Consider the following 27721-nt stretch of genomic DNA (forward strand, 5'->3'; position numbering starts at 1 on the left):
GATGAAACAGAGTTCTGAGGGAAAATTGGCAGGAATTGGGGATTGATGGGATATGAGTGTAGGTGGAAGTCAGTTATTTCCAGATTTGTGTCTTGAGGGACAGGGTGTGATAATGGTGCCACCAACTGCAGTGAAGAATTAGAGTTGGGGGAAGAAGAGTTTGGAGCACCTATGGGATGTCCACATAGAAATTGTCAAGCAGGTGGTCAGATAAAATCAAGATAGATAACATCAGATGTACACCACCTGGTGGAATGACATACATATGGGTAGTTGTGGAACCAGTGAAAGTAGATGAGATTACTTGGGAAGAAGATCAGACCTCCTAGAAGATCAGCAGTTAAGGGTTGGATAGTGAAAGGAACCCAAAGACGGGAAACAAGTTATATGAGAAAGAGATTGTTGTGCTATTTTCACAACTTTTAAAAAAATAATGAAATTCTGGCTCTGCAATCATCTCTCGCACCAGTAAAAAGAGGAAAAATGCTATTTTTTGAGGACTTCTTAGTCTACGTACTTTTCTAAGGTCCTTGAATGTATTACCTCTTCATTGTTTTCTTTTTTGAGATACAGAAATTCAAACAGATGAGATTATTTGTTCAGGATTCCACAGCTAGTAAGTGGTAGAGGTGGTCCATGGTCTGGCTCCCAAGTCCACGCTGTTAGCCTCTACACTAGTGTGCCACCATCCCCTAATGAACTTCGAGAGTACAACCGTTACTCATACCAGTGAAACGAAAGCAAGATGGTGGCTCATGCCTGTAATCCCAGCACTTTGAGAGGCCAAGGTGGGTGATTACCCTGAGCCTAGGCGTTTGAGACCAGCCTAAGCAACATGGTGAAACCTGTCTCTACGAAAAAAATTAAAGAAAGAAAGAAAGAGATAGATAGATAGATAGATAGATAGATAGATAGATAGATAGATAGATAGATAGATAGATAGATAGATAGATAGATAGATAGATAGATAGATAGATAGCTGGTAGTGGTGCTGCTGCACTCCTGTAGTCCCAGCTACTCAGGAGGCCGAGGCAGGTAGGTCAATTGAGCCTGGGAGGTCGAGGCTGCAGTGAGCTGAGATCACACCACTGCACTCTAGCCTGAGTGACAGAATGAGACCCTATGTCAAAAAAAAAAAAAAGGAAAAAGGAAAAAATCAGAGATTGCACAGGGTTTCTCTCTGTAAAAAGGACACACAGAGAAGAGTCAAAGACTGAACATAATAAGCAAGGACAAGACTCTATGACAATAGTATCCAGAAGGATAAAATTGAACTTAATCACTTTTTTTGGTAATAGCTTCATTGAGATATAATTCACTTGCCATGCAATTAGTGGTTTTTAGTATATTCACAAGGTTGTCCAACCATTTCCACAATCACTTGTAAAACATTTTTATCACCTCAGAATGAATCTCTGTATAATTTAGCTATCATCCCCATTTCCCTAAGCCCCCCTCCAACCTCCAGCCTAAACAGCACTAATCTTGTTTCCATGTTTGTCTATTCTGAACATTTCGTATGTATGGAATCATAAAATGTGTAGCATTTTGTGATTGGCTTATTTCACCTAGCGTAATGTTTTCAGGGTTCATCCATGTAGTAGCATATAGCTGTATATTATTCCTTTTTATGGCCAAATTAATATCCCATTGTGTGTATATACCATGTTTTGTTTATCCATTCATTAGTTAATGGACATTTGGGTTGTTTCAACCATTTGGCTATTGTGAATAATACTGCTGTGAACATATGTCCGTGTTTCTTATGGATAGATATCTAGGAGTAGAATTCCCAGGTCAAATGGTAAATCTATGTTTAATTTGTTGAGGACCTGCCTCACTGGCTGCACCATTTTCTATTTCCACCAGCAGTGTACAGGGCTTTCTGTTACTCCACATCCTCCCCAGCACTTCTTATTATCTGACTTCTATTATAGCCATCCAGTGGGCATAAAGTGACATCTCATTGTGGTTTTGATGTGTATTTCCCCGATGACTAATGATATTGGGCATTTTTTCATGTGCTTGTTGGCCATTTGTATACCTTCTTTGGAGATACGTCTATTCAGATCCTTTGCCCGTTTTAAAATTATTTGTCTTCATAATCACTTTCTTAAAATACTTTATTTTTTAGAGTAGTTTTAGGTTCACAGCAAAATTGAGAGGAAGGCACAGAGATATCCCATATGTCCCTTGCCCTGACACAGGCATAGCCTCCCCTATTAACAACAACCCCACCGGAGCAGTACATTTGTTACAATTGATGCACCTGCATCATGTCATTCTCAAAGTCTGTAGTTTACATTAAGGTTCAGTCTTGGTGCTGTGCGTTCTGTGGGATTGTACAAATGAGTAATGATGTATAGCTAGCATCACAGTGTCATACAGAGTATTTTCACTACCCTAAAAATCCTCTGTGCTCTACCTGGTCAGCTCGCTCTCCCTGCATCCCCTGGCAACCACTGATCTTTTTACTGTCTCCATAGTTTTGCCCTTCCCAGAATATCATATGATTGGAATCATACAGTACGCAGCCTTTTCAGATTGGCTTCTTTCACTTAGTAATAGGCATGTAAGTTTCCTCCATATCTTTTCATGGCTTGATCCTTTCGTTTCAATGCTAAATAATACTTCATTGTCTGGGTGTACCACATTTATCCACTCACTGAAAGATACTGTGATTCCTTCCAAATTTTGGCAATTCTGAATGAAGCTGTTATAAATATCTGTGTGCAGGCTTTTGTGTGGACGTCAGTTTTCATTTCCTTTGGGTCAATACCCAGGTGTGTGATTGCTGCTGGATCAGAGAGTTTAAGAGTATGTTTAGTTTTGTAAATGGCAAACTGTCTTCCAAAGCGGCTGTACCATTTTGCATTCCCACCGGCAATGAATGAGGGTTCCTGTTGTTCCACATCTTTGCCAGCATTTGATGGTGTCAGTGTTATGGATTCTGGCCATTCTAACAGGTGTGTAGTGGTATCTCATTTTTGTTTTAATTTGCATTTTCCCAACGACATAGGATGTAAAGCATCTTTTTATATGCTTTTTTGCCATCTGCATATCTTTTTCAGTGAGGCATCTATTAAGGTCTTTGGCCCGTTTTTTGTTTTCTTATTGTTGACTTTTAAGAGTTCTTTCCATATTTTGAATAATAGTTCTTTATCAGATATGTCTTTTGCAAGTTTTTTTCCAGTCTGTGCCTTGTCTTCCCATTCTCTTGACCACATCTTTTGCAGGACGAAAGTTTTTTTTTTTTTTTTTTTTTTTTTTTTTTTTTTTTTTGAGACGGAGTCTCGCTCTGTCGCCCAGGCTGGAGTGCAGTGGCCGGCTCTCAGCTCACTGCAAGCTCCGCCTCCCGGGTTCACGCCATTCTCCTGTCTCAGCCTCCCGAGTAGCTGGGACTACAGGCGCCCGCCAGGTCGCCCGGCTAGTTTTTTGTATTTTTAGTAGAGACGGGGTTTCACTATCTTAGCCAGGATGGTCTCGATCTCCTGACCTCGTGATCCGCCCGTCTCGGCCTCCCAAAGTGCTGGGATTACAGGCTTGAGCCACCGCGCCCGGCCAGGACGAAAGTTTTTACGTTTAATGAAGTTCAGCCCTATCAACTCTTTCTTTCATGGACTGTGTCTTCGGTATCATATCTGAAGAGTCATCACTGAGCCCAAGGTTATCTAGATTCTCTCTTACGTTATTTTCTAGGAGCGTTATGGTTTTGTGTTTCAAATTTAGGTTTGTGATGCATTTTGAGTTAAGTTTTGTGAAGAGTAGAGGCCTGTGTCTACATTTCATTTTAAAGAAATTTTTTTTTTGGCATTTGGATGCCCAGTTGTTCCAGCATCATTTATTGAAAAGACTATCTTTGCCACATTGTATTGCCTTTGCTCCTTTGTCAAAGGTCAGTCGACTCTATTTATATGGGTCTATTTCTGGACTCTATTCTGATTCATTGATCTATTTGTGTATTCTTTTGCCAGTACCACACTGTGTTGATTACTGCAGCTTTATAGTAAGTCTTGAGGTCAGGTAGTGTCAGTTCTTTAATTTTATTCTTCTCGTTTAATTTTGTGTTGGCTATTCTGGGTCTTTGCCTCTCCGTATAAACTTTTAGAATCAGTTTTAGAATCACTTTTTAAACTTTGCTTTAAAGAACAACAAATTATGAAGGACATTCTTCAGAGAGACGTTTTAATGCTTGTCAAAAGGCAAAAATCACTTACTCTTTCAAAGAGAACGATAAATGAGTGCAGTGGGAAGTATAGTGGGAGGATTGCTTTGATTCCTGTCTCAGCCAGCTCACCCCTCCTAGCCTTAGCCTGGTCCGTATAAGTGAGAATAATAATACCCACACTGCATATGAGACTTAAGGGGTTTGTAAAGCACTAGTTTAATATCTGACACATAATAGATACTAGAAATAACAGCTAACGTTTAGTAAACATTTGCTGTGATGAACTAATCATTTGGGTTGTCTGAGTAAGTAGTAGAGTTGGAACTCGCGTCCAGATCTGACTCCAGAACTCTCTCATGAATTTTGAGAACTGACTCAAAATTCTCTCATGCTGCTTTCCATTAACTGGGAGCTGCTCTTATTCCCAACCACAAAAGCAGAACAGACATCAGTTAATTGCAAGATGGAGGGTGAAGAAAATTAACTGCTTTAAATGAATCCAAGCTGGTCAAGGTACATTCCAGGGTACCGAAGAACCTGCCACTGGGATCCCTGTGTCACCAGTGGTCATCCATTAGCCACCTGAAGTCAGAGTCAGACAGTGCTATAGAATTTGTGTGTCCTAAACTCAGCAATTTGGGGCGAAGTCTCCAATTATGTATGTAGTCATAAACAAGTGGAAGATATGAGTCATATGAACATACCACTGGGGAAGATTAATGGTGTCCTAAGCTGTTCAGTAATACTAAGAAAAAATATATATGTGCATATGAAACCCCTACTGCCCAAGGACAGAGCTATAGTAATTGGTGTACTCATACAAAGTGCTACAGTGCATGGAACAGTTTATTTGGAACTGGCTATTAGATACAAGGGCCTGTGTGTGTGACAGAGCAGAAGGGTGTGTAAGGGAACAATTATGTCACTTAGACATAACAAAGAGTTAAAGGAGAGTAAAGGCCTTGTTTGCTTTTTCATTGCTTTGGGTTTTGGCATTCAGAATATTTATCCTAAACCTTTTTTGCCTTTCAAATTCAGTTCACCAAGCTTAGGACCTGGTAGGTTTATACATGGAATCTCCAGTGATTGCAATGTAAGCACCATTTTAAATGGCCTGCCATTACAAAATATAAGACTTGAAACAAGTTACCTAGATTTAGATATGTAGTAGCTCTTAATTTCTCTGGTAAGTCTCTTCACCACCAAGCTTCAGATTCTCTATTTACTTACAGAGCAGGGGTCAGAGTTGTTATCTGTTATTCAGAGGATTGTTCAGGGGTTGTAAATCAGTATATACATATTGGTACAGTTATTTTTATTAGAATTGAAAGTACTATTTCATGATATCTCTTTATAATATTCTATATCCTGCATCTCACATGAACTCCCTCACTTGAGTCATGGTACAAGTCTGGCAGGTTAGAAGGTTGCTGCAGAGTTTAGCCTGAACTAACTGCTCTGTGAGGCCAGGTCTGCCCTTTTGTCTATCATTAGGAGGTTGTTGCTGTCTTAGGCTTATGACCTTTTATAGTAAATTCAAAAGTAAAAATAAAACCAATAAAATTTTTCTTTATCTTGCACTTGTCAATACAGTTGCTTTTGGAAATTCTAGAATATGACTATTTTCTGAGCCAAATAGTTGACTTTCTGATGGTCTGCAACATTAAAATATGATCTGAACTTCTTTCCTTTTTGTGCTTACATGAGCAACATAGCTCCTAATGGAGTAGAACTTGACAGGCCTCAAAAAGACATGCATTTAGAAATTTGTTCAGTAATTATTTAAATTTCCAAAAGTAAAAACAAGTATCTTTGGCTTTGTGGTGGAAGCATGCTACCCGGTACTCAATAAATATTTGCTATGTGGATGAGAAGCTCTTCTTTTACAAAATAAAATATCTTGTAATTTTCTAGTGTCCTGATAAAACTTCAATAAAAAGATAGCCTTCAGAAAATGCAGTTTATTCATGTAGATTTACTGTTAAAGTCTCCTCTTTTCACTGAGCTTTACAGTATAACTGGAAACCATTATGTGATACTCTGGCTGCATAATTGGGCACACAGAGAACAGCATTGTTCACTGGCACTGCTCTCCTCCAAATGGGCAAGGACTTTTCTGGGACTTGTGACATAATCTGAACAAGCACTCTCTGTGTTCGTCATCACAGATTGTCTTTTGTCCTTTACCTCCTGGAATCTGCCCAGATCTTTCCCCTCTCCTTTCCTAGGCATCTCTTGTTTGCTGCTTATTCTTGCTTGCACTGTAACTTGGAAGAGTGGTTCCCAACTGTGGTGCGACTTACTTATGATTCATAACTTGTCTCTCAGTCTCCACATCCTCCCACAGCATGGGGATGGGTCTTGTGGCCCAGCCCACTACTAATTATTCCTCTGGGAACATGATAGTAGCCATGATCTCTCATCTTTCCTCTTTGCCCACTCTTCCTGTCTACCAGAAAGGACCTACCAGGAAGTTTTCGTCAGTTTCTCTGACTGCCTATAGTTAACACTGCTGTACCGTCTCCTGAAGCTCAGAGTTTATCTTCACATCACGTTCCATAAATGCTGATTAAAGCCCTCCTGTGTGTCAGACACTGGGGATGTGGCAAATTATAAAACAAACAAAAATTGCTGCCATCTTGGAGCTGGTGTTTGAGTAGGCTAAAACAGAAAACAAACAAAATGAAGTGTGTAGTGTCTTAGAAAAATAAAGCAGGGAAGGGGAACAGGAGTTCTGCAGGGAGGTGGATCCAGAGGGATTTTACTTTGAATAAAATACTCAGATGAAGCCTCTCTGAGATGGTGACGGGGGGCAGAGACTGGAGGGGTGTGAGGATATCTGGAGGGAGCCGTGTGGATATCTGGAAGATATTCTGGGCAGAGGGGGTAGCACATACAAAATCCCTGAAGCAGGAGCATCCTGTGGTGCCTGAGGAATAGTGCAGAGGCCTGTGCGGTGGAAATGGAGGGAAGAGTAGGAGAGAAGGAGGAAGCGAGGGTCTGGGTGTGACCTAGGAAATAAGGGAGATTGTTTAGGTTCTTGTGGGCTATTTATAAGAACTTTGGCTTTTGCTTGGAGTGAGAAGAACCCATTGGAGAGTTTTTGTTATTTTTATTATTTTTATTTCTTTTTTTTTTTTGAGACAGAGTTTCACTCTTGTCGCCCAGGCTGGAGTGCAATGGTGCAGTCTCCGGTCACTGCAACCTCTGCCTCCTGGGTTCAAGTGATTCTGCAGCCTCAGCCTCCCAAGTAGCTGGGATTACAGGTGCCCAGCACCATGCCCAGCTAATTTTTATATTTTTAGTAGAGACCAGATTCCACCATGTTGGCCAGGCTGGTCTCCAATTCTTGACCTCAGGTGATCCACCTGCCTCGGCCTCCCAAAGCTCTGGGATTACAGACGCGAGCCACCGCACCCGGCCAAGGGTTTTAATTAAAGGAGTGACATGATCTGACGTGTTTTAACAGTATTGATCTGCCTTGCCAGATTAAAGAGGGGGAAGGGATCAGAAGCCAGGAGATCCACTGGAAAGCTAGTTCAGTAATCCAAGCACAAGATGATAACTTGGATCAGGACGGCCGTGGGGGACGTGTGAGAAGTGATCTGGATGTATTGTGAAGATGGAGCCCACAGGTGGATTGAATGTGAAGTGTGAGAAGTATCCCGTGGCCTGAGCAGCTGGAGAGATGATACTGCCATCCACTGAGGTGGAAAATCAGAGGAGCAGGTTGGGAGATGATTAGGGGTTTGGCTTTTGATGTTACTGTGATGTGCCTTTTAGACATCTGAATGGGGATACTGAGTATGCAGCAGAACATGGGAAGAGGTTCAGAGAAGATGTTCAGGCTGGAGTAGAAATTTGGGAGCCTGTCAGTACATAAATAAGCCCTGAGAATGAACGAGGTCACCAAGGCTCTGAGTATGTAGAGGAAAGTTCCAAGGACTGAACCTTAGAGCACTGCGACTTTAGAAGTCTGGAGAGTTGAGGAGGAACGAGCAAAGGAACCGTGGGAGGGCAGACCAGTGAGGTGGGAGGATAATATGAGGAGAGGCAAGGTGGTGACCTGGAAGACAGTGAAAAAGGATCTCACGAGGAGGGGTCATCAGCATCACAGACATTAGCAAGTAAATAACAGAGGAGGCTACCTGGGGAGATTAGGAAGTTCTTTTGTTTTAAAGTGAAATATCTGAAAATAATGTTAAATGTGTAATTTTCCAGCTTCATTCAGTAAACATTTTTCTACAGTAATATCGATTCCTTGGTGTTTATTGAAATTGGTTCTATGGGTTCTTTGTGTTGTTGTTGAGACAGTGTCTTACTCTGTCACCCAGGCTAGAGTGCAATGGCACAATCTTGGCTCACTACAACCTGTGCCTCCTGGGTTCAAGAGATTCTCACACCTCGGCCTCCTGAGTAGCTGGGATTACAGGCGCCCATCACCACACACAGCTAATTTTTGGATTTTTAGTAGAGATGGGGTTTCGCCATGTTGGCCAGGCTGGTCTCGAACTCCTAACCTCAAGTGATCTGCCCACCTCGGCCTCCCAAAGTGCTGGGATTACAGGCGTGAGCCAGCACCCCTGGCCTGGTTCTATGGGCTCTTCAAAAGAATGTATAGTCTCTCGTATGTGTGTTCATATGTTAACCTTGGTAATAGTGTTCAAATATTTCATATTCTCATTAATTTTCATTGAGAGAACTATATTAAACTCTACTACTATGATTATAGATATGTCAGTTTTTTCTTTTTGTTTTTCTTTTGAAGGGAGGTGGGGTACGGGTCTTAGTTTTTTATTTTACACTTTGAGGCTTTCCTGTTAGTTGCAAATAAGATCAGAATTATTCTTGTTCCTGGTGAATTGTTTCTACCATCTCATATGGGTCTGTAAAGCCTAATTTGTCTGTTGTAATAAAACCTCCCCAGTTGCTTTTAGAATTTTTATTTGGATAGCTTTTTCTAGCCCACTACTTCCACCATTTCTTTGACCTGATTTTTAATCCAGAGCCTCTCTTTTCACTGACAGATTTAGGCCATTTACATTGATTAAAACAATTTAATACTTTTATTTGTATCTATTTTATTATGTATTTTCTATTTACCAGGCATTTTCTTTGCCTTTTTGTTCTGCTGACATAGGGACTTCTGTTACACTGATTAAGTGTCTTTGTTTCTTGTATTGCCCTCTACTGGTTGGGAAATTATGTATTCCATGTCTGTTCTTTGAGTGGTTACCTTTCCGTTTTTAACATACGTGTTTACCTTTGATCAATATCTCTTCTCCTGATCAATGCAAGGATGATCTATCGCTAATGATTCTCTTCTGTCTTTCATGTTATTATATTTTTGTGTTTTAACTTCACCTTGTATTTATACCTGCCAACTTAGTCATTATTATTGTTGTTTCATACAGTCAGTGATTAGTTTGATTTCTTACACATTTACTAGTATTTTGGCTCACCATTACTCATATCTCTTTTATCTTTCCTTCTTATGTAATTTCCTTCTTCCTGAAATACATCTTTTAACAGTTTTTCCAGTCATGTCTATTAGTGGTAAATGCACTCAGACTTTGTCTGAAAATGTGTTTATTTCTCTCTCATCTGTGAATTAGATTTCCAGCTGGACAGTCATTTTCCCTGTGTTGTGTGTTATATGAGGCCAGTCTAATTGCCGTTCATGTGGTTACTCTGGTTTTTCTTTGTGACTGTTTAATCATGTTTTTTCTTCCCTCTTTGGTGTTCTGGTATGGATTTGTTTTTGATTTTTTCCTAATCAGAAGCCATTGTTCTGAATTTGGGACATTGTATCATTCTTCAATTCTAGAAAAGTCTCAGCCATTATAATCAATATTACCTCTCTCAATTGTTTCTATTCCCTTCTCCTAGACTACCTGTCAGATGTATGTTGGGCCTTGTCATTCTGTCCTCTGTGTCTCTTAACCTCCATTGTATGTTTTCCATCTTTTTTTTTTTTTTTTTTTTGAGACAGAGTCTCACTCTGTTGCCCAGGCTGGAGTGCAATGGCATGACTATCTTGGCTCATGGCAGCCTCCACCTCCCGGGTTCAAGCAATTCCCCTGCCTCAGCCTCCTGAGTAGCTGGGATTACAGGCACCTGCCACCATGCCCAGCTAATTTTTTGTATTTTAGTAGAGACGGTTCACCCTGTTGGTCAGGCTGGTCTTGAACTCCTGACCTCAGGTGATCCACCTGCCTCAGCCTCCCAAAGTGCTCAGATTACAGGCATGAGACACCATGCCCAGCCTTCCATCGCTGTTTCTTTCTGGGCTGCATTTTAAGTAATTCTTCAGATCTGTTTTTAGGTTTACTAATTCCTGGGATGTGTTTAATCTGCTATTTTATCTATTAATATATCATTTCCATGACAATATTTGCCATTTTTATTCTTTTTCAACTCTGCTTATTCTTTATTTTAATAGACTACCTATGGCTTCAAGCCCTTCATTATGTGTCTTGAGTTAATGTTAAACATATATATTTTACATCTCCATGTGTATTTTTGTTCTATCATATGTTCTTGGTGTTCTAATCCTCATTTTTTAATTTATGGTGGATTTTTTTCCTGTTTTTTGTAATTTTTTTTTCATACTTTGAGCTTATCTTTAACGAGACTTGGTTTTTCTGTGGAATCTTGTGGAACCAAAGTTGTGAGTGCGGCCCTCCAGGCCAGTTGCACCATTCCTTTGGCCAGTCACCCTAAGGGTATCCCCAGTGGGCGACCAATTTTTGTGCTTTTTTCTTTTTCTTTTTCTTTTTTTGAGATGGAGTCTTGTTCTATCGCCCAGGCTGGAGTGCAGTGACACAATCTCAGCTCACTGCAGCCTCTGCCTCCCAGGTTTAAGTGATTCTCCTGGCTCAGCCTCCCAAGTAGCTGGGACTACAGGTGGATGCCACCACGCTTGGCTAATTTTTGTATTTTTACTAGAGACGGGGTTTCATCTCTACTAAATGTTAGCAATAGGTCAAGTAAAATAACAGAGGAGGCTACCTGGGGAGATTAGGAAGTTCTTTTGCTTTAAAGTGAAATAGCTGAAAATAATGTTAAATGTGTAATTTTCCACCTACATTCAGTAAACATTTTTCTACAGTAATATCAATTCCTTTGTGCTCAGACCCAAGTGAGCACCAAGAAAAACCAGAATAACCACATGAACAGCCATTAGACTGGCCTCACATAACACACAACACAGAAAATGACTGTCCAGCTGGAAATCTAATTCACGGATGAGAAAGAAATTATAAACACATTTTCAGACAAAGTCTGAGTGCATTTACCACTAATCGAACTCCTGACCTCAAGTGATCTGCCCACCTCGGCCTCCCAAAGTGCTCTGGATTACAGGTGTGAGCCACCACACCTGGCCACTTTTTGTGTTAATTCATCTGAATTCTTGAACTCCAAGTTTGTGTAAGATGCAAGCCCAGCATTTCCATTCATTACTTAACAGACAGAAAACTTTTTAATCATGTCACTCTTCTGGAGAGAGGACATTTTTCCTACTCCACCCTGTAATATTCAGTGTCCTGCCAGAGTTTCTTCTCATTGGTCAAACCTAGGCAGAGGCCAACTAGAACAGAATCTTAGAAAAAACAGCCTGCAGGGTTGGCTTTTTTGCAGCCCAGAGCAGAACAGGAAAAAGGAGAGAAATGGACCTGGGCAACACAATATTCTACCCCCAACAAATATTCCCTGACTGCTGGCAGCCAAAACTCTGTGCTCAGCTTGCTATTACAGAAACGTGTTAGACACAGTCCCTAATCTGCAGTGAGAGCCACAGACACACTAACTACACAGATTAACAACAGCACCAGTTAGACGACAGTAATGTTAAAATACAGATACAAACCAGTACCGTGGAAATGCAAAGGAGAGGCAGGTCTGGGGGTAGGTGTCAGAGGGACAGGGAAGGTTTTCCCCAAAGAAGGATGGTTCTTTGTGGAGAATGAGGTGTGGACAGAGGATACAACAGGAGCAAAAACAGCAGAGCTGTGGAAAGTGTGTGCAGCCTATGAGGCTGGGGGAGGAAAGGCGGGCAGCGTAGTCAGAGCTGAGGCTGGAAAGGTAGGCCGAGGCTGGCTTCTGGAGACTCTGGAGCCTCTGCCACCGAATTAGGACTTCATTCTGCAAATAATGAAAGCTGTTGAACGTTTGTGAGGGAAGGAACACAAAATATGTGGTGGCTGGCTTGAGCTGTTCAATAGAAATCAAGTGTGAGTCACAAATGCAGCCCCATATGTAACTGAAAATTTTTCAGTAGCCACCTTAGAAAAATCAGAAGAAACAGATGAAATTAATGTTTATATTTTTACTTCATCCAATCTATCCAAAATATCTTTTCAATATGCAATCAGTATATTATGAATGCAGCATTTCCCATTTCCGTTTTTCTGGAACAGGTCTTCCGAATGGAGTGTGTGTTTGACACTGACAGCACGTCTTTATTTGGAGCAGTCACCCTGCATGTGTGCAGTGGTCACAGGTTGCTAAGGGCTACTCTATTGACAATGCAGGTATAGAGGGTGGCAAAGGGGTGTATCCCATCCATAAGACCCGAATTCCTCCGTTTATCAGGACTTTTCTCAGGACAAAAAAGATTTTACCCTCCCTCCTCTCAAAAAAAAGAGGATTCTGTGGTCGAATACGTGTTGGGAACTCTGAGCTCATCAAATTTTTCTGTAGCACAGAGTTTCTCACTGCCTAATAAGCTCATGTGCACTGGGGCCCTGCGAGCGAGATACACAGTCTGCTTCATTGTCTGGATTCATCTGACTGCACAGGACAGGAGTGTCAGGAGCCTATTTTGACATGTGCTGGACTGGGGAGCAGAGAGCCGGGCAGCCGGCAGAGGCACAAGACAGAAGGAAACATCAAGAAGAGGAGAGGTGCAGGGGCTGAGAGAGGCAGACTCGAGCCTCCAAAAAGGCCTCTCATCCAAGGCACCCGTGCTGTGGGCCGGCAGAGGAGGGTGCAAGCTCAGAAGGGGTCGCTGAACTTGGCAATGCCGAGGTCATCGTTACCTTCCCAAGAGCAGTGTCAGGGGCGGTGGGGCAGAAACCAGAATCCCGAGTGGAGATGTGACAGGGAGAGCTGGCGAGAGTTGGCCATGGGTATAAACCCCTCCAGTGGCATTTGCCAGTGAGACCAAAGAAAGGCGGTGCTGAGGAGGGGGCAGGGTTGGAGGAAGGGTGCTTGTTGGTTGGTTTCAAACAGTGGGGTAAGAGGGACACTTTGCAAAGTTTATAGGCTGAGAAGGAAACGGTGAAGAGTGAACATAGAAGCTCGAAGGAAAGGGAGGGGCCCTGGAGGAGAGGCCAGTTACAGACTAGCTTTAGAAAGAAACAGGACCCTTCCTTCCCTGACTCAGGAAGGACACACAGGGACAAGTGGACAGACAGAGGGGAGGAAGAGGGGCCTTGTGTCTTTACTTTTACCCTGACATCAGAGGTAAGAACGTCTGAAAGTGAGGGTAGGAGTTGGGTTGGAAACTTAAACAGAGGGTAAAAATTTAAGAGCAGGCCAGGCACGGTGGCTCATGCCTGTAAATCCCAGCAGTTCAGGAGGCCGAGATGGGCAGAGCACTTGAGGCCAGTAGTTCAAGACCAGCCTGGCCAACATGGCGAGACCCCGTCTCTACTAAAAATACAAAAATTAGCTGGGCGTGGTGGCGGGCACCTGTAGTCCCAGCTACTCGGAGACTGAGGCAGGAGAATCGTTCAAACCCGGGAGGCGGAGGCTGTAGTGAGCCGAGATCAGACCACTGCACTCCAGCCTGGGCCACACAGTGAGACTGTCTCAAAAAAAAAAAAAGTCAAAGAGCCATCGTGATGAAATGCAAAAGGGTCAGCTAGGCATGGCATGCCAGGGTGTCCCCACAGTATCCTGCTAAAGCTAATGCAATGTATAGTCCAGCTTTAGAAACAAATATCTGAGGTTCTTCCTATTATTCCAAGGTATGATTCCAGATACAGGGGCCGGTACTTGTGGTTTTTAATGTAAATCATTGTTTCCCAAGTGTGATAGTTGTATCCTCATGGTACTCAACGCAGTGGTACACAAAATGGACCTGTTTTATTTGAATGATTACATATTTGCTTTAATGATTATTAGAAGAAACATAATGAGCACATTTAACTTCAAACATGAATACGTTTAGAGAAAAATATTAAGTAAATAATAATAGAGATGGAATGTGGATGTGGCAAAAGTCTTGAAAGCAGAACATGAAGTTTGTAAGACACTGGTGTGGGAGGTGGGGCAACCTTGGAAACTGGCCTGAGTTCCCTCCATCAATCACCTGGCCACACCGAGTAGCACCACTGGATCATATCAGGATCAGAGCCATTTCGCCAGGAGTCTGGTCACCAAGCCTCTCCTCCCTGCTCCACAGCCTCATCAAGCAGACGTTTGGATTAGCCTGTGTTTAACACTCAGTCACTCTGCAGTTTCCCCTGGCAGAAGATAATAAAATACTGTCCCCCTAAAAGCTTAACAATTTTGAACATGACAGTGGCATTATGATTTATTTCTCTTTCTTTTCTTTTTCGTTTCTCTTTCTTCCTTTCCCCTTTCCTTTCCTTTTCTTTCCCTTCCTCCCTTCCCTTCCCTTCTTTCTTTCCTTCCTCCCCTCCCCTCCCCTTCCCTTTCCCCTTACATTCACTTTTTCCTTTCTTTCCCCTGTTCCTTTCTTTTCTTTTCTTTTTTTTGAAACGGTCTCACTCAGTTATCTAGCCTAGAGTACAGTGGTGCAGTCACGGCTCACTGCAAACTTGAACTCTCAGACTCAAGCACTCCTCCCAGCCTTTGCCTCCCAAGTAGCTGGGACTATAGGCACGTGGCACCGCACCTGGCTTTTTTTTTTTTTTTTTTTTTTTTTTTTTTGGTAGAGACAAGAGTCTCACTTTGTTGCCCAGGCTGGTCTTCACCTCCTAGGCACGAGTGATCCTCCCGCCTCAGACTCCCACAGTGCTGGGATTACAGGCATCACATCCAGTCTATGATTTCTTTTTAGAAACACCAAACATAACCTGTCCTATTATTTCTTGTTGTTGTTCTCTGTGGGAGTAATTTCTTTAAAGCTGTTGGCAACATCTGTAGGATATAGAAAAGCTGTCTTCCTTAGAACTGTCTGTAAGCCCAGATCCATACAAAATATATGCAAATGCAAAGGAAATTAGAAAGAGCAACACACCCTGCTGGATGCACAGTGTCCTGGCAGGTGCAGGGGTGCGCCTTCCCTCTGCTGCCCTTCCTAATTGCCTTCGCTACAGAAGGTCTTCCCTACTTCATTCGTCTCTTTCCCAGTTTTCCGACACAAGCACTTGCTGCCTCATGTTGTAGCTTGCTGGGTACCTACATGCTGTCAACCTAAATGAAGACAGAGAGGGAGACTCTAAGATAAACTGATGTTCATTTAGAATAGTTATTGCACTGGGCGCGGGGCTTATGCCTGTAATTCCAGCACTTTGGGAGGCCAAAGTGGGCGGATCACGAGGTCAGGAGATCCAGACCAGCCTGGCCAATATGGTGAAACCCCGTCTCTACTAAAAATACAAAAATTAGCTGGGCGTGGTGGTGTGCGCCTGTAATCCCAGCCACTCAGGAGGCTGAGGCAGAAGAATCACTTGAACCCGGAAGTCGGAGGTTGCAGTGAGCCGAGATTGTAACACTGTACTCCAGCCTGGGTGACAGAGCAAGACTCTGTCCCCGCCCCCCCCCCCCCCAAAAAATAGTTATTGCAGTGGGAATATGCATGCCAACAGGTGCATATTCAGAGAGGTAAAGGAGGACAAAACTTTTTTTTTTTTTTTTGAGATGGAGTCTCGCACCGTCACCCAGGCTGGAGTGCAGTGGCGCGATCTCGGCTCACTGCAAGCTCTGCCTCCCGGGTTTATGCTATTCTCCTGCCTCAGCCTCCCGAGTAGCTGGGACTACAGGCGCCCGCCACCTAGCCCGGCTAGTTTTTTGTATTTTTTAGTAGAGACGGGGTTTCACCGTGTTAGCCAGGATGGTCTCGATCTCCTGACCTCGTGATCCACCCGTCTCGGCCTCCCAAAGTGCTGGGATTACAGGCTTGAGCCACCGCGCCCGGCCAACAAAACTTTTTAAAGGAAAAATGAAGAGGATCACATAATTTTATATATATATACATATAAAATTAACCTTGGCCGTGAGAATCAATAAGAAGGGTGGCACCAGTCCGAGGTTGGACAGGCAGTTGCTGGGCAGATAACCTTTGCAGGACTAGGTTTTTGTGTAAGGTCACCATGGCCTTCATGCAAGTTTGTGGTTTTGCAGTCTTTTGTGATAGTTCTAGTTATCAAGCATTCATGGATGAGAACTCTCTCTTCATGACCTTCCCTGGCCCTTTGTCAGGATTTTTAACACAAGTGACTCCATTTTGATTCTGACAACTTCCACTACTTTTGCTTTTTTTTTTCTAAGAAGGGTATCCTGAGGTATTTCACCACATCACTGTGTATAGACAAGCCCTCAGCCACTTGTTAAGTGACTCTGGAATTATGTCACTTCATAGTTTGACATCTAGTTCAGCTCTGATGTGCCTGTAAATTGATCCAAAGTGAATGCAGTACCTCTCACCCTGATGCGAGGCTGCTTGTGGCTTTCCTGTCATTTGTGGCTGGATATCGGCAGTGTCTCAGGAGTTATTTGTTCTAGTGAGAGGAGGCAGTGGTCTTCTGGGAATTACCGGGATCTGGGAATTGCAGGTGTTATAACCTTAGAACTTTCCTTTGAGAAATCTGGAGACATGTTTCTCATTTCTTTACCAGTAGCTCACCGTGAGAAATCTATTTTACATTTCGAACACATATACAACTAAACATTTCACAAGATTTACGAAAGCCATATGCATGGTAATTTCTGTTTATTTATTTTTTAATGCTGGGCCTGACCAGCATTTTAAAAACCAAAATGATATAATGACCCAGTAATGGCTTATGACCTGCAGTTTGGAGTGGTCTGAAGCATCTGATTCATTTAATCATTTCAGTAACTTCGAAAAATGTCTTGAGATGGTGAGATTCTTCACATGCTCTGCACAGTTCTGAAAAGAAATTAGGAGCACATTGAAACGTTACAGACATTGCTGATTTGCCGCTTTGGAGCTGTGAGTGCCGGCTCATTAATGCCAACTCTCCGCTTACGCACGCCGCTCTGCAGAAGTTAGCAGCGCTCTTTTTAAGGCTGCGTCATTCTTTCAAAGCAGCATTTGTAAACCCAGCATGTCTGCTGACAAATGTCTGTTTTCTACAAAGTTGACTAAAGTAATATTTTAAAGTACCCTGTTTTTTCCACAGGGTGTGCTGATCTGCAAACCCTGGACACAATGCAGCCGATTGAGAGGAAGAGGCAGGGCCATATTCACGAGCTGATTCAGACCGAAGAGCGGTACATGGCGGACCTTCAGCTCGTCGTCGAGGTGAGGAGGCCGCTGCTGGCGGGCTCTCGGGGTATCTGCTGTCTCCCACGAGAGATGGTGGGAACCAGACTCAGGGCTGCTTCCACGCAGAGGCAAAGCAATGCAGCACTTTTGATGTGTGAATTCACAAATTGGGACGGAAGCTCTCACACCCTCCAAATGCCATCTCTGCCTGCCGGATAATGCTTCAAATTGAAAGTCTCTAATGAGCTCTTCCCTCAGATGAGGTCACTCAGAGTGAAGTGGGAGAACAAGAGGGCATTCGCATGGCTTCGCCGGATGTGGCAGGAGCCCCATCAAGGAAGGACGGGGATAGAGTGGATGGGAAGGGCCTACGGCAGACCATAGCTTCCTCGGATATTTGCCTAATATCTGTTTTAACATCTGACATGTTCGTAAACTGGTATCTCTGGAGGAACTGTGAAACGGTGAAAGTGTTCACCTCATGTTTGTATCGTTTGGAAAACCCAATGGGAGCATACTGTAAAATAGTTCCCAAATATCATAGAGCTACTGTTTGTTTATACCAGTGACCTCTATGCTGGTAACAGCTATCCTTATTCAACTAGCACTTTAAAATGATTTGTGCTTCAGTGAACAAAATAAGACTTTCTATTTCTTTTATACCTTCGTTCCCATGCCTTTCAGTTCCCAGTATACTGACCCTCAGGTGAGAAGACCAGTTAAATTAACAAACCACCTGAAAAGAACAGGCGCCCCCCACCCCCACATACCCAACGGGTGCAACGTATAACCTGGCCATGCCTTTCATAGCAGAATGGAGCAGAGGCTGCATCCTTCTGCGTCTGTTCCCCAGCAAGCCCTGCCCTGGATTCACTCTCCACCTTAAACACAGGCCTAATGCCTGGGATATCCAGACATGGAATACTTGTTCCCTCCCATGCGCACTATATGGCATTTCTCAGTTGGTGATATCTGTCTTCCCCACAAGCCTGTGGCTCCCTGAGAGCAGAGACTGTGCAGCCTCCATCCTGTGTTCCCACAACTTATCCTGGCCCTTGCTCGGCCTTTCCGTAAGCAGTCAGTGAGTTGGGTGTGTTTATGTCTGCACCTCTCTGGCCAGGACAGATGGCCTAGAAGAAAAGCCCATCACTTTGACCCCCTGCAAGGATCAGCCCTGCTGCTGGTCAGATTCCAATCCTAAGGGACTGTAAGTAGGTGTGGCGGTCTCCCTAACACTAGGACAGAGGTGAGCAGGCGCTGGGTGCTTGCCCCTTACTCTGAGGAGTGAAGCGTCAGGTCCGGGTCCGGGATTCAGGGCGAAAAGCGCCGTTCACAGGTGAGGACTTCTTATGACCATCCTCACGAAGGTTCCCAGAGGCCTGACCATCTTATTCCCATCTGTTTACCTCACCAAGCCCGGCACAAAGCAGCTACATGGATGGCTAGAGGGGCATGAACGAATCAGCGAATAAACAAACAGATGGACAGCCAGACACTTCTCTGTCCCTCCACAGCAGCCTCTGAGCAGGCCGGCCGTCTTTCCAGGGCTGCTCTCACAGGAGTGGCCTGGTGTCTCCAGTGTGATTTGGAACTGTAAAACTCTCTTTAGAGAGTGCCCAGCACTTTTACTTGAATTCTGTGAATCCATGTTCAACTCAAATCAGTAAACATGAATTACAAACCACGATGTGCAAAGGGCTATGCCAGAGAACAGAGATGAAAGACAGTTCTTGTCCCCCAGGAGGTCAGAGTCCTGGCAGATGGAGAGAGGTACAGTGGGGCCAGCAAGGCTGAAACCGGGGTGTAGTGACCACCCCAGCCAGGAAGGAATTCCCAGTTACGCTTTGGACAAGGACAAGTTTGCTCCTCCAGGAGGAGGAAACAGAAGTGGGACGGCATGTATGGAGGGATTCAGGGGCCTACAGGCCATCCAGGGTGACTGGAGTGTGAAGGAGCTGAGGGCCAGGCTGGTGAGGTCGGCAGGGGGCAGGTCTCATAGGCCCTGGAACCTCCAGGAGGAGTCTGCGTCTCAGCACACGGCCAGTGGAGAGCTTTGCGCGATTCTAATAGAGAGCAGCATGTCGTGGGCATTTTGGGAAGATGACATAGGAGAAGAGTGTCTCAGATAACTTCTCTATTTCCTTAAGGTGTTTACAGTCATTCATTCCCTAGGAATCTCAGTTATGCAGTAGAAACTCAGATTTAGAATCAAAAAGGGTTGAATTGTGGTTCTCAGTCTTTGTGACCTTGAGCAAGTCTCATTCTGAGCCTTTACTTCTTCATGGGTCAACTGGGAATAGTAACACCTGACTCGGTGTCACCTCTATCACCCGTGAAGCTAATTGAGAACCCTGCAAACACACACGCATGCGTGTACACACACACAAGCATCTGCGTATCTGTACATATCAGTGCTTTGTAAATCCTCAAGTGCCATGTAATACAGATGTAGAGTATTATTATTTCTTCCTCAGGAGCCAACTTCTGAAACCCACATCTGCTTAGAGTTATGTTAGGGGTGGCATAAGTTGTTACTCTGGTTCTCCCGTTGAATGTCTCATCAATTGTTGTCTAGAACTCTGAGATGCTCCACCTAACAATGGCCTGCTTTCTCAATTCTGCAAGCTCATACAGTGCATAGGTGTTTATGCCTTTGGCTCTATTTAACCTTCATAACATCCCTAAGAGAGAAATCTGACAATCTCCTCTTAACCAGGAGATTACTAGATTCAGTCCTTGGAATCAGCCTTGATAGGAGCTACGCTAGCAAAAAGAAAGAACATTATGCAATATAAAATGTGTCATAAGTATACTTACTTGGATGATTAGCTTCAGTTTATGAAGACACTGTTTGATCTGATTAGATTCAGTTTATGAAGACACTGTTTGATTTAGACCACACGTAGGCTGTGTATCCACACTTAAGCTAACTAGTTTTTCTATGTTTTGACTTTAGGTTTTTCAGAAACGCATGGCAGAGTCAGGCTTTCTCACTGAAGGGGAGATGGCCCTGATTTTTGTTAACTGGAAAGAGCTCATCATGTCCAACACGAAGCTGCTGAAGTGAGTCCTGAGCATCACCGGTCATTGCCGCTGACCCCAAAGGCCCCAGACTGAGACTCACACAAAACCCTCTGCAGTGGCTTCTTAGCAAAGGAACTTCAGCCGCTCCCTCAGGCTTGTTATTTTATTATCATTTGATGAAATGTCCTGTGACTGTAAGATACATAAGTATTGAAGAAAGTAAAGAAATATAACAAAATATTTTGGTAAAGAAAAGATTAAATCATTACACCACATATCAATCTATGATTCCAAGATATAAGATGTCCTTGACCCTGGCAGGGCAGAAGAGTCAGAGGAGAGCTGCAGCTCGCAGTGCAGGTAAAACTGCCTAGTTTGGTGGTCTCCTAAGTCTCCATCCCCATGTAGGTTCTGTTGTTGGGGTGACTGTCCATCCTTCGTGGCTGTGAGGACAGGCCCCCAAGAGAGGATGAGCAGTCCCAGCTTCCCTCGGAGATAGTGCCCCTCTGCCTCCACCCCTGGCCCCTGCGGCTCCTGCTCCCTTTTTTCTCTTACAGACTGAAAATTTCCTTCATGGTTCAACTGAGAACAAGTTAGAATCTTTTAAAAGAAACTTTGCAAGAAGCTAAGGTGAAACCAAAACAATTCTAAAGGCCTTGAAACACCCAAGTGTATTTTTTTTTTTTTTTTTTTTTTTTTTTTTGAGATGGGGTCTCGCTCTGTCTCCCAGGCTGGAGTGCAGTGACACGATCTCAGCTCACTGCAACCTCCACCTCCCGGGTTCACGCCATTCTCCCGCCTCAGCCTCCCGAGTAGCTGGGACCACAGGCGCCCGCCACCACGCCTGGCTAATTTTTTGTATTTTTAGTAGAGACGGGGTTTCACCGTGTCAGCCAGGATGGTCTCAATCTCCTGACCCCGTGATCCACCTGCCTCGGCCTCCCAAAGTGCTGGGATTACAGGCGTGAGCCACCATGCCCAGCCACCCAAGTGTATGTTTTTAAATTTTATTTTTATTTTTATTATTTTTAGAGGCAAGCTCTCACTCTGTCACCCAGACTGCAGTGCAGTGGCGTGATCATAGCTCATTGCACTCTTGAACTCCTGGGCTCAATCGATTCTCCCACCTTAGCCTCTGGAATAGCTGGAACTATAGGTGTGCACCACCATGCCCAGCTAATTTTTCATTTTTTGTAGAGACAGGGTCTCACTATGTTTCCCCAGGCTGGTCTCGAACTCCTGGGCTCAAGCAATCTTCTTGCCTTGGCCTCCCAAAATGCTGGGATTAGAGGCGTGAGCCACAGTGCCCGGCCCACACAAGTGTATGGACTTTATTTACTTTTTTTTCCTTTGCTAACATCACACCCAGGTTGGCTTGACCAGCAAAGCTTTTGGCCCAGGCTATCTCCTCTTCCTCTCGACTTTTCCTTCCCAGTGCCAGAGGTTCTCAGGTAACTCACTGGTTATCTTTACCATTGCTCTGCCATCTGCCATGGGATTCATCCTTCAATTAGCTGAGACATTCACTTAGAAACACAGAATGAGAGCGTGTTCTTTGCAGGGCTTTGCGGGTGCGGAAGAAGACCGGGGGCGAGAAGATGCCCGTGCAGATGGTTGGGGACATCCTGGCAGCTGAGCTGTCCCACATGCAGGCCTACATCAGGTTCTGCAGCTGCCAGCTTAATGGAGCAGCTCTGCTACAGCAGAAGACAGATGAAGACACAGACTTCAAAGAATTTTTAAAGGTAATTCCACTCTGGGCCTTGCATGGCAGGCTCCTTCTGAGGCCGGGGGCAACAGCACACAATAGCCCAGCCGGGAATCCCGGCAATGGAGAAGGGCATCCGCATCAAAGGAAACACCAGGACGGCAGATAATTTTCCCATTGTTTTGTGTCGCCTTTTTGTAGACCTGATTTCTTCCTGGCACTGGGACCATAACTTTTTCCCCATCTAATAACAGAATGTTTTTTTTTTTTAAGCATACTTACTTATCAGCTACTGTATACTCCCAAGAAACACCCGGAATGTCACTTTCTTAATTTTGTAAATTGCATTCATTTAATACCTATCTTATTCCAGAAAGAGTATAAAATAGCTTACTTTTTTTCTTTTTCTTTTTTGAAACAGAATCTCGCTCTGTTGCCCAGGCTGGAGTGCAGTGGTGTGATCTTGGCTCACTGCAACCTCTGCCTCCCGGGTTCAAGAGATTCTCCTACCTCAGCCTCCAGAGTAGCTGGGATTATAGGCATGTGCCACTATGCCTGGCTACTTTTTGTATTTTTAGTAGAGATGGGTTTTCACCATGTTGGCCAGGTTGATTTCGAACTCCTGACCTCGGGTGATCTGCCCACCTTGGCCTCCCAAAGTGCTGGGATTACAGGTGTAAGCTACCGTACCCGGCCCTAAAATAGCTTACTCAAACGTATAAAATGCAACAAGATAAAATTTAAAATAACTAGATGAATAAACTGGGACAAAAGGAAATGAGAATAGGAAACAGGAATTAGGGTAATATATAAAATGCGTATCTGTGATCCTGTACATATACCAGAAGTGTGCACAGATGTCATCAAAGCTTCCAGAAACTGATGAGCAGAAGAAGAAAGGATCGGTTCCATGATGCCACGTCACAAGTTAAACATGAAAAGTAAAGTTACAGCTGTACTCAGAGAGAAACACTGTGTATAATGTAATGAGTCAACAACATCCTTTGTACAAGTTATCACAATAGAAAGTCACATTTTGATAAGTCATTTGCATTAATGTTGTTCAGTAGTAGAAACTATTATTATAGCTGTTAAAATGGTAAGGAAATAGAAAGTAAAATCTGTTTTCTGGCTTTTTTTCATATTTCCTGTTGGGTTTTTTTGTTCATGAAATACTGCATATTGGGATCTATTAAACAGCCATATCAGTACTTAAGGGAGAGAGTACATAATTTAAACATTTTCATTGTCACAAAAGAATAGAAAATAAGAATAAACTATAAAGATGTTTAGGCAGAAAATAGAAATTCCAAAAGGAAAATGGAGGAAATAATAAAGATAAAAAGCACAAATTATATCAATATATCCAAGAACTGGTATGTTGAAGAGAAGTAATAAAATATAACTGAGGAATCTAATAGAAAAAGGAAAAAACACAAGTAACAGTCAGAATGGATGTAAGGAGATCTCTTAAATTAAAGCGCATGTAATTCCAAAAGACATGCTAACAAATGTGAAAACATGAACAAAATGTGTAATTTTCTATTAAAACTTGAAAACTGGCTCAATAAGAATAGAAAATCTTTTAAAAATAGAAAATCTTACTATTAAGATACTATTAACCAAGGAGAAAATTGAGAAACTTACCCCAAAAAGGAGCTGGGTTCACTTGATGGATTTAACACTGAATTCTTTCCAACTCTAAAAGAATAGATTATTCTATATTATACAAACTGTTACAGATCACAGGAAAAAGTAGAGAGGTCATGTAGTTCATTCTATAAAACAAAAGTAGCCATGATTCCAGGCCTGTTTAAGTTAAAACCCACTATCTTTTACAAATACAGCTGTTAAACTCTTAAAGTAAGAGTTCATAAAATTAAGCATTACACGAAAAGAAGAGTCTATCATAACCAAATAGGATTATCCCAGGAGGCTATAGCATACCATGCTTAGAACAAGACAGGCTCTAATTGTGTGACCAGAGGCAATTTATTTAACATGTAGGAGCCTTCAGTCCCCTCATCTATAAAAGGAGATTATCATACAATACTTTTAAAGGACTTTAACTCAGATGCCAACACATTATTATTAGCATTCAATAAATGATTATCGTATTTTTCCTTATGATCTCAGGGATGCAAAAATGATTCAATATAAGGCACTGAGGACAGAGCCCTTCAATTTGTGGTAAGGGTAGGAGGCGGGGAGTTGCCTCGAAATGAACTGGAAGAAACATGGACACCAAGATCATAGACTTAAACGTTCATCAGAATAATGAGATAAACTGAGAATTGTTAGTATATGTGCATGTTTTAAAACAATAATGATGTAAATAGGATTTCAGTGTCATCACAATTGTAACAATAGTAAAAATAAATAAAAATACTGCCTCATAATGAAAGGCCTGCCATAGCTTACCTTAAAAAGCAAAATCTAGCAATAAGCTGTGTTCTAAAATGTTACTTTTAAAAAGACTCAGAAAAATATGAAAATAAGCACGAAGATGCTTGTGACAGCAACATATACAGATATGGCCAAAACAAAAGGGGGCAGTTTAAATATCCAGTCGTGGGGCAATGACTAGGTAGGTTACAGCGAGTGTACTTTTCCGCCATTAAAAGCTGCCATCCCAGAGCAGCAGCCGCTCTCTCTGGGCGGTGTACCAGTGCTAGAGGTAGAGGCAAGTAAGATGTGGGCCCTGGGCCTGGCGTTCAGTCGGGTGTGGAATAGAGACACTGAAACACGATGCCTCTCCCTGTATCACCTGGTGCACATGTGGTGTGGCCAGGGAGGGTCCTGGAAAGGAGGGAAGGTGTCCCAGGGGAGAGCCTGGACAAGGGGAAGCAGGACTTGAGTCTTGAGGGTCGAGTGTGAATCAGCCCCGAGAAGACAGGGCGGGGACAGTCCCAGCATAGGCTCTCACATTCGTGAGAAAGCTGAGAAGCATCCGCTGGGCTTGGCACGTGAGGTGAGATATTCCTACTGTGAACCCAATAGGTATCATTTTAGATCCTGAGTTATTAAAAGAAAGTTGAAGGCCCTCACTTTACTACAGTGCAAAGTATCAGTGTAGCAAAATTACAGTTCTATGTTGTGAATATATACATGTTTTAAAATAAAAATAAAACATGCACCTAAAAAAATTATAAAACAGTAAGACAAGGAGAAACATAAATAAATAAAAGAAATGTGAAATCTAAAAGGTGATCAAAGACCAATGCTTCCTGTGGTCGGAGCTGTGATTTCCTCACGAGCCTCGCTGTTGTTTTGCAGAAGCTGGCATCTGACCCGCGGTGTAAAGGAATGCCCCTCTCCAGCTTCCTGCTGAAACCCATGCAGAGGATCACCCGCTACCCACTGCTCATCAGAAGCGTGAGTGTGCAGGCCGGGCGGTGGGGTCTGAGTTAGGAACAGGACGCGCTGAGGTCCACAGAGGCCAGATCCTCAGGGAGCCTCTGACCATGCCACCTTACCCTGCACACAGTGTGACGCCGCAAAAGCGATCCCACTGTCCTGGGGACCAGACGCGTGTGTGTGTGTGTGTGTGTGTGTGTGTGTGTGTGTGTGTGTGTGTGTGTGCGCGCACACAGAAACACGCCGAATCCTTGAAGTGGGCAAATGAGAGAGGAATCCAGTGTCACTTGGGTAACCTGTCATCCGCCTTCCAAGAAACTCCCCAGCATCTCAAAGTCATAAGTGTACTTGTCCAGGCAGGGAAAGGCCCCTCCAGGTCTCCAGTTTTGGAGCCCATCTGGAACCCAGAGAGAGACCAGAGCAACCTTAGACTCCCGTCTTTCCTCTGAGATCTGCCTCCATCCACCCCTGAACACCTTTCCTAGATGTCCCAGGAGGCTCCACTTGGCACGTCCTAAACAGAGTTCATTTGTGTCCCTCACTGTATTCGGCTTTGACATTCCTTCAAAATTCCTTCCGGCTTTCTTTTCCATAAGCAATATGGCCCTCTTGAGCCCATAAGCCTTCTAAGGAACAGGCAGACTTTACAAAAGATTATGCCACAATTAACCATTGATTACAGTAACTTACAAAGAAAAACAGCAGGCATGTGATAAGCCTGTTACTTCTATTGATGATTCCTTGACTTTTGGTCTGTTAGCTTCCTCAACATAGACCTCATGTGATAGATGCCTGTACTAAACCATATGCAGGTTCACAGCCCCTTCATTGAAATACTTGGGGCCAGATGTGTTTCAGAATTCGGAATGTAGTTCAAATACCATATAATATATGACTCCTCAATTGAGCCTTAGGGCAGCACTTATAACCAGACACACTAATATTCCTACAGTGAAACATAGGAACAATCACTGTAAGTAGAATAAGTAAATATATCTCTTCTGTTTAGGTTAGATTTTGCCACCAAATAGATACTGAGTAAAACCTTTAGGCTCTCAGGCTTTTCTGCATTTTAGAATTGTAAACGAAGGACTGTGGACTCATCCGACTAGAGTGAGAGAGTCCAGACAGGGGGCGTCTGGTGATGGCCCGTAATTTCTGGAGGGACCACACGCGTTTGTGTTCTGGCCTCTACCCATTCACAGTTGCAGCATGTGTCGTTTGAAATCGCTTCAGAATGAACAGAATGCATTTCTTCCACATGCTGACAATGTGATTTTATTGTATTTTTCCTGTGGCAGGGGAGTCATTGCTTTCATCAGGTATTTTCAAAAGGATCAGTGACCCCCAAATTGTTATGAACCATTGTTATTCAGCAAGTTCACGCTTACCACAGCTGCAGCCAGTTTACTCTGGAGGGCTCGCCCTTACATGGCTTAAATTTCGGGAGGAGTAGGGCGGCTCCCGCCTATTACCAGGAGCCAGTCAGAGAGCAACCAGAGACCCACACAGTTCAGAGCCTTGATCCGTTTAGCACTGTCACCTTGTCGCAGCAGCGTTACCTGTCCCTGTGTCCTCACGAACGTGTGGGAGTACGAGTTTCTCAAGGGCGGAAAGTGTCGTCGTGTTCCCCACCGCACTTCAGGGCATGGAAGCAGCCCATAACGGGGGGTTGGCGGAGCGGTCCAGCTAGGGTCCCCGTGGGCGGGTGAGAGACGCAGGGCAGCTCCTCCCACGTGACGCTGCCCACTCTCTTCCAGATTCTGGAGAACACCCCGGAGAGCCACGCGGACCATTCCTCCCTAAAGCTGGCCCTCGAGCGGGCAGAGGAGCTGTGCTCTCAAGTGAATGAGGGAGTTCGGGAGAAGGAAAACTCGGACCGACTGGAGTGGATCCAGGCGCACGTGCAGTGCGAAAGCCTCGCGGAGGTCAGGCCTGTGCGGTTAAGCCGTGCGCCCCCAGGGAGGCTGTGGGCGGGGAACCAGCTCCGAGCCTTCCCTCGCATGGACAGTCTCCACCTCAGGCAGCCTGCGTGGAC

At 43.7% G+C, this 27721-nt stretch overlaps 2 protein-coding genes across 5 annotated transcripts in view; one reads left to right on the forward strand and one right to left on the reverse strand.

Moving 5' to 3' along the window:
* The window catches only part of ITSN2 (intersectin 2), a 152577-nt gene that overhangs the window by 117135 nt on the left and 7721 nt on the right, over window positions 1-27721 (forward strand). For all 3 annotated transcript variants that reach the window (XM_010358494.2, XM_030920726.1, XM_030920727.1), the window contains 5 exons: window positions 17509-17630; window positions 20551-20657; window positions 22180-22363; window positions 25603-25701; window positions 27444-27611. In XM_010358494.2, the coding sequence (XP_010356796.1) occupies window positions 17509-17630; window positions 20551-20657; window positions 22180-22363; window positions 25603-25701; window positions 27444-27611 (680 nt within the window). The remainder of the gene's footprint in view (window positions 1-17508; window positions 17631-20550; window positions 20658-22179; window positions 22364-25602; window positions 25702-27443; window positions 27612-27721) is intronic.
* FAM228A (family with sequence similarity 228 member A) overlaps window positions 23974-27721 on the reverse strand; it is a 35109-nt gene continuing 31361 nt past the window's right edge. For both annotated transcript variants that reach the window (XM_030920729.1, XM_030920730.1), the window contains one exon: window positions 23974-24027. In XM_030920729.1, coding sequence (XP_030776589.1) covers window positions 23992-24027 — 36 coding nt within the window. In that variant the 3' untranslated portion in view covers window positions 23974-23991. The remainder of the gene's footprint in view (window positions 24028-27721) is intronic.

Source organism: Rhinopithecus roxellana, chromosome 17, assembly GCF_007565055.1.
Source record: "Rhinopithecus roxellana isolate Shanxi Qingling chromosome 17, ASM756505v1, whole genome shotgun sequence".
Lineage (NCBI taxonomy): Eukaryota > Metazoa > Chordata > Mammalia > Primates > Cercopithecidae > Rhinopithecus > Rhinopithecus roxellana.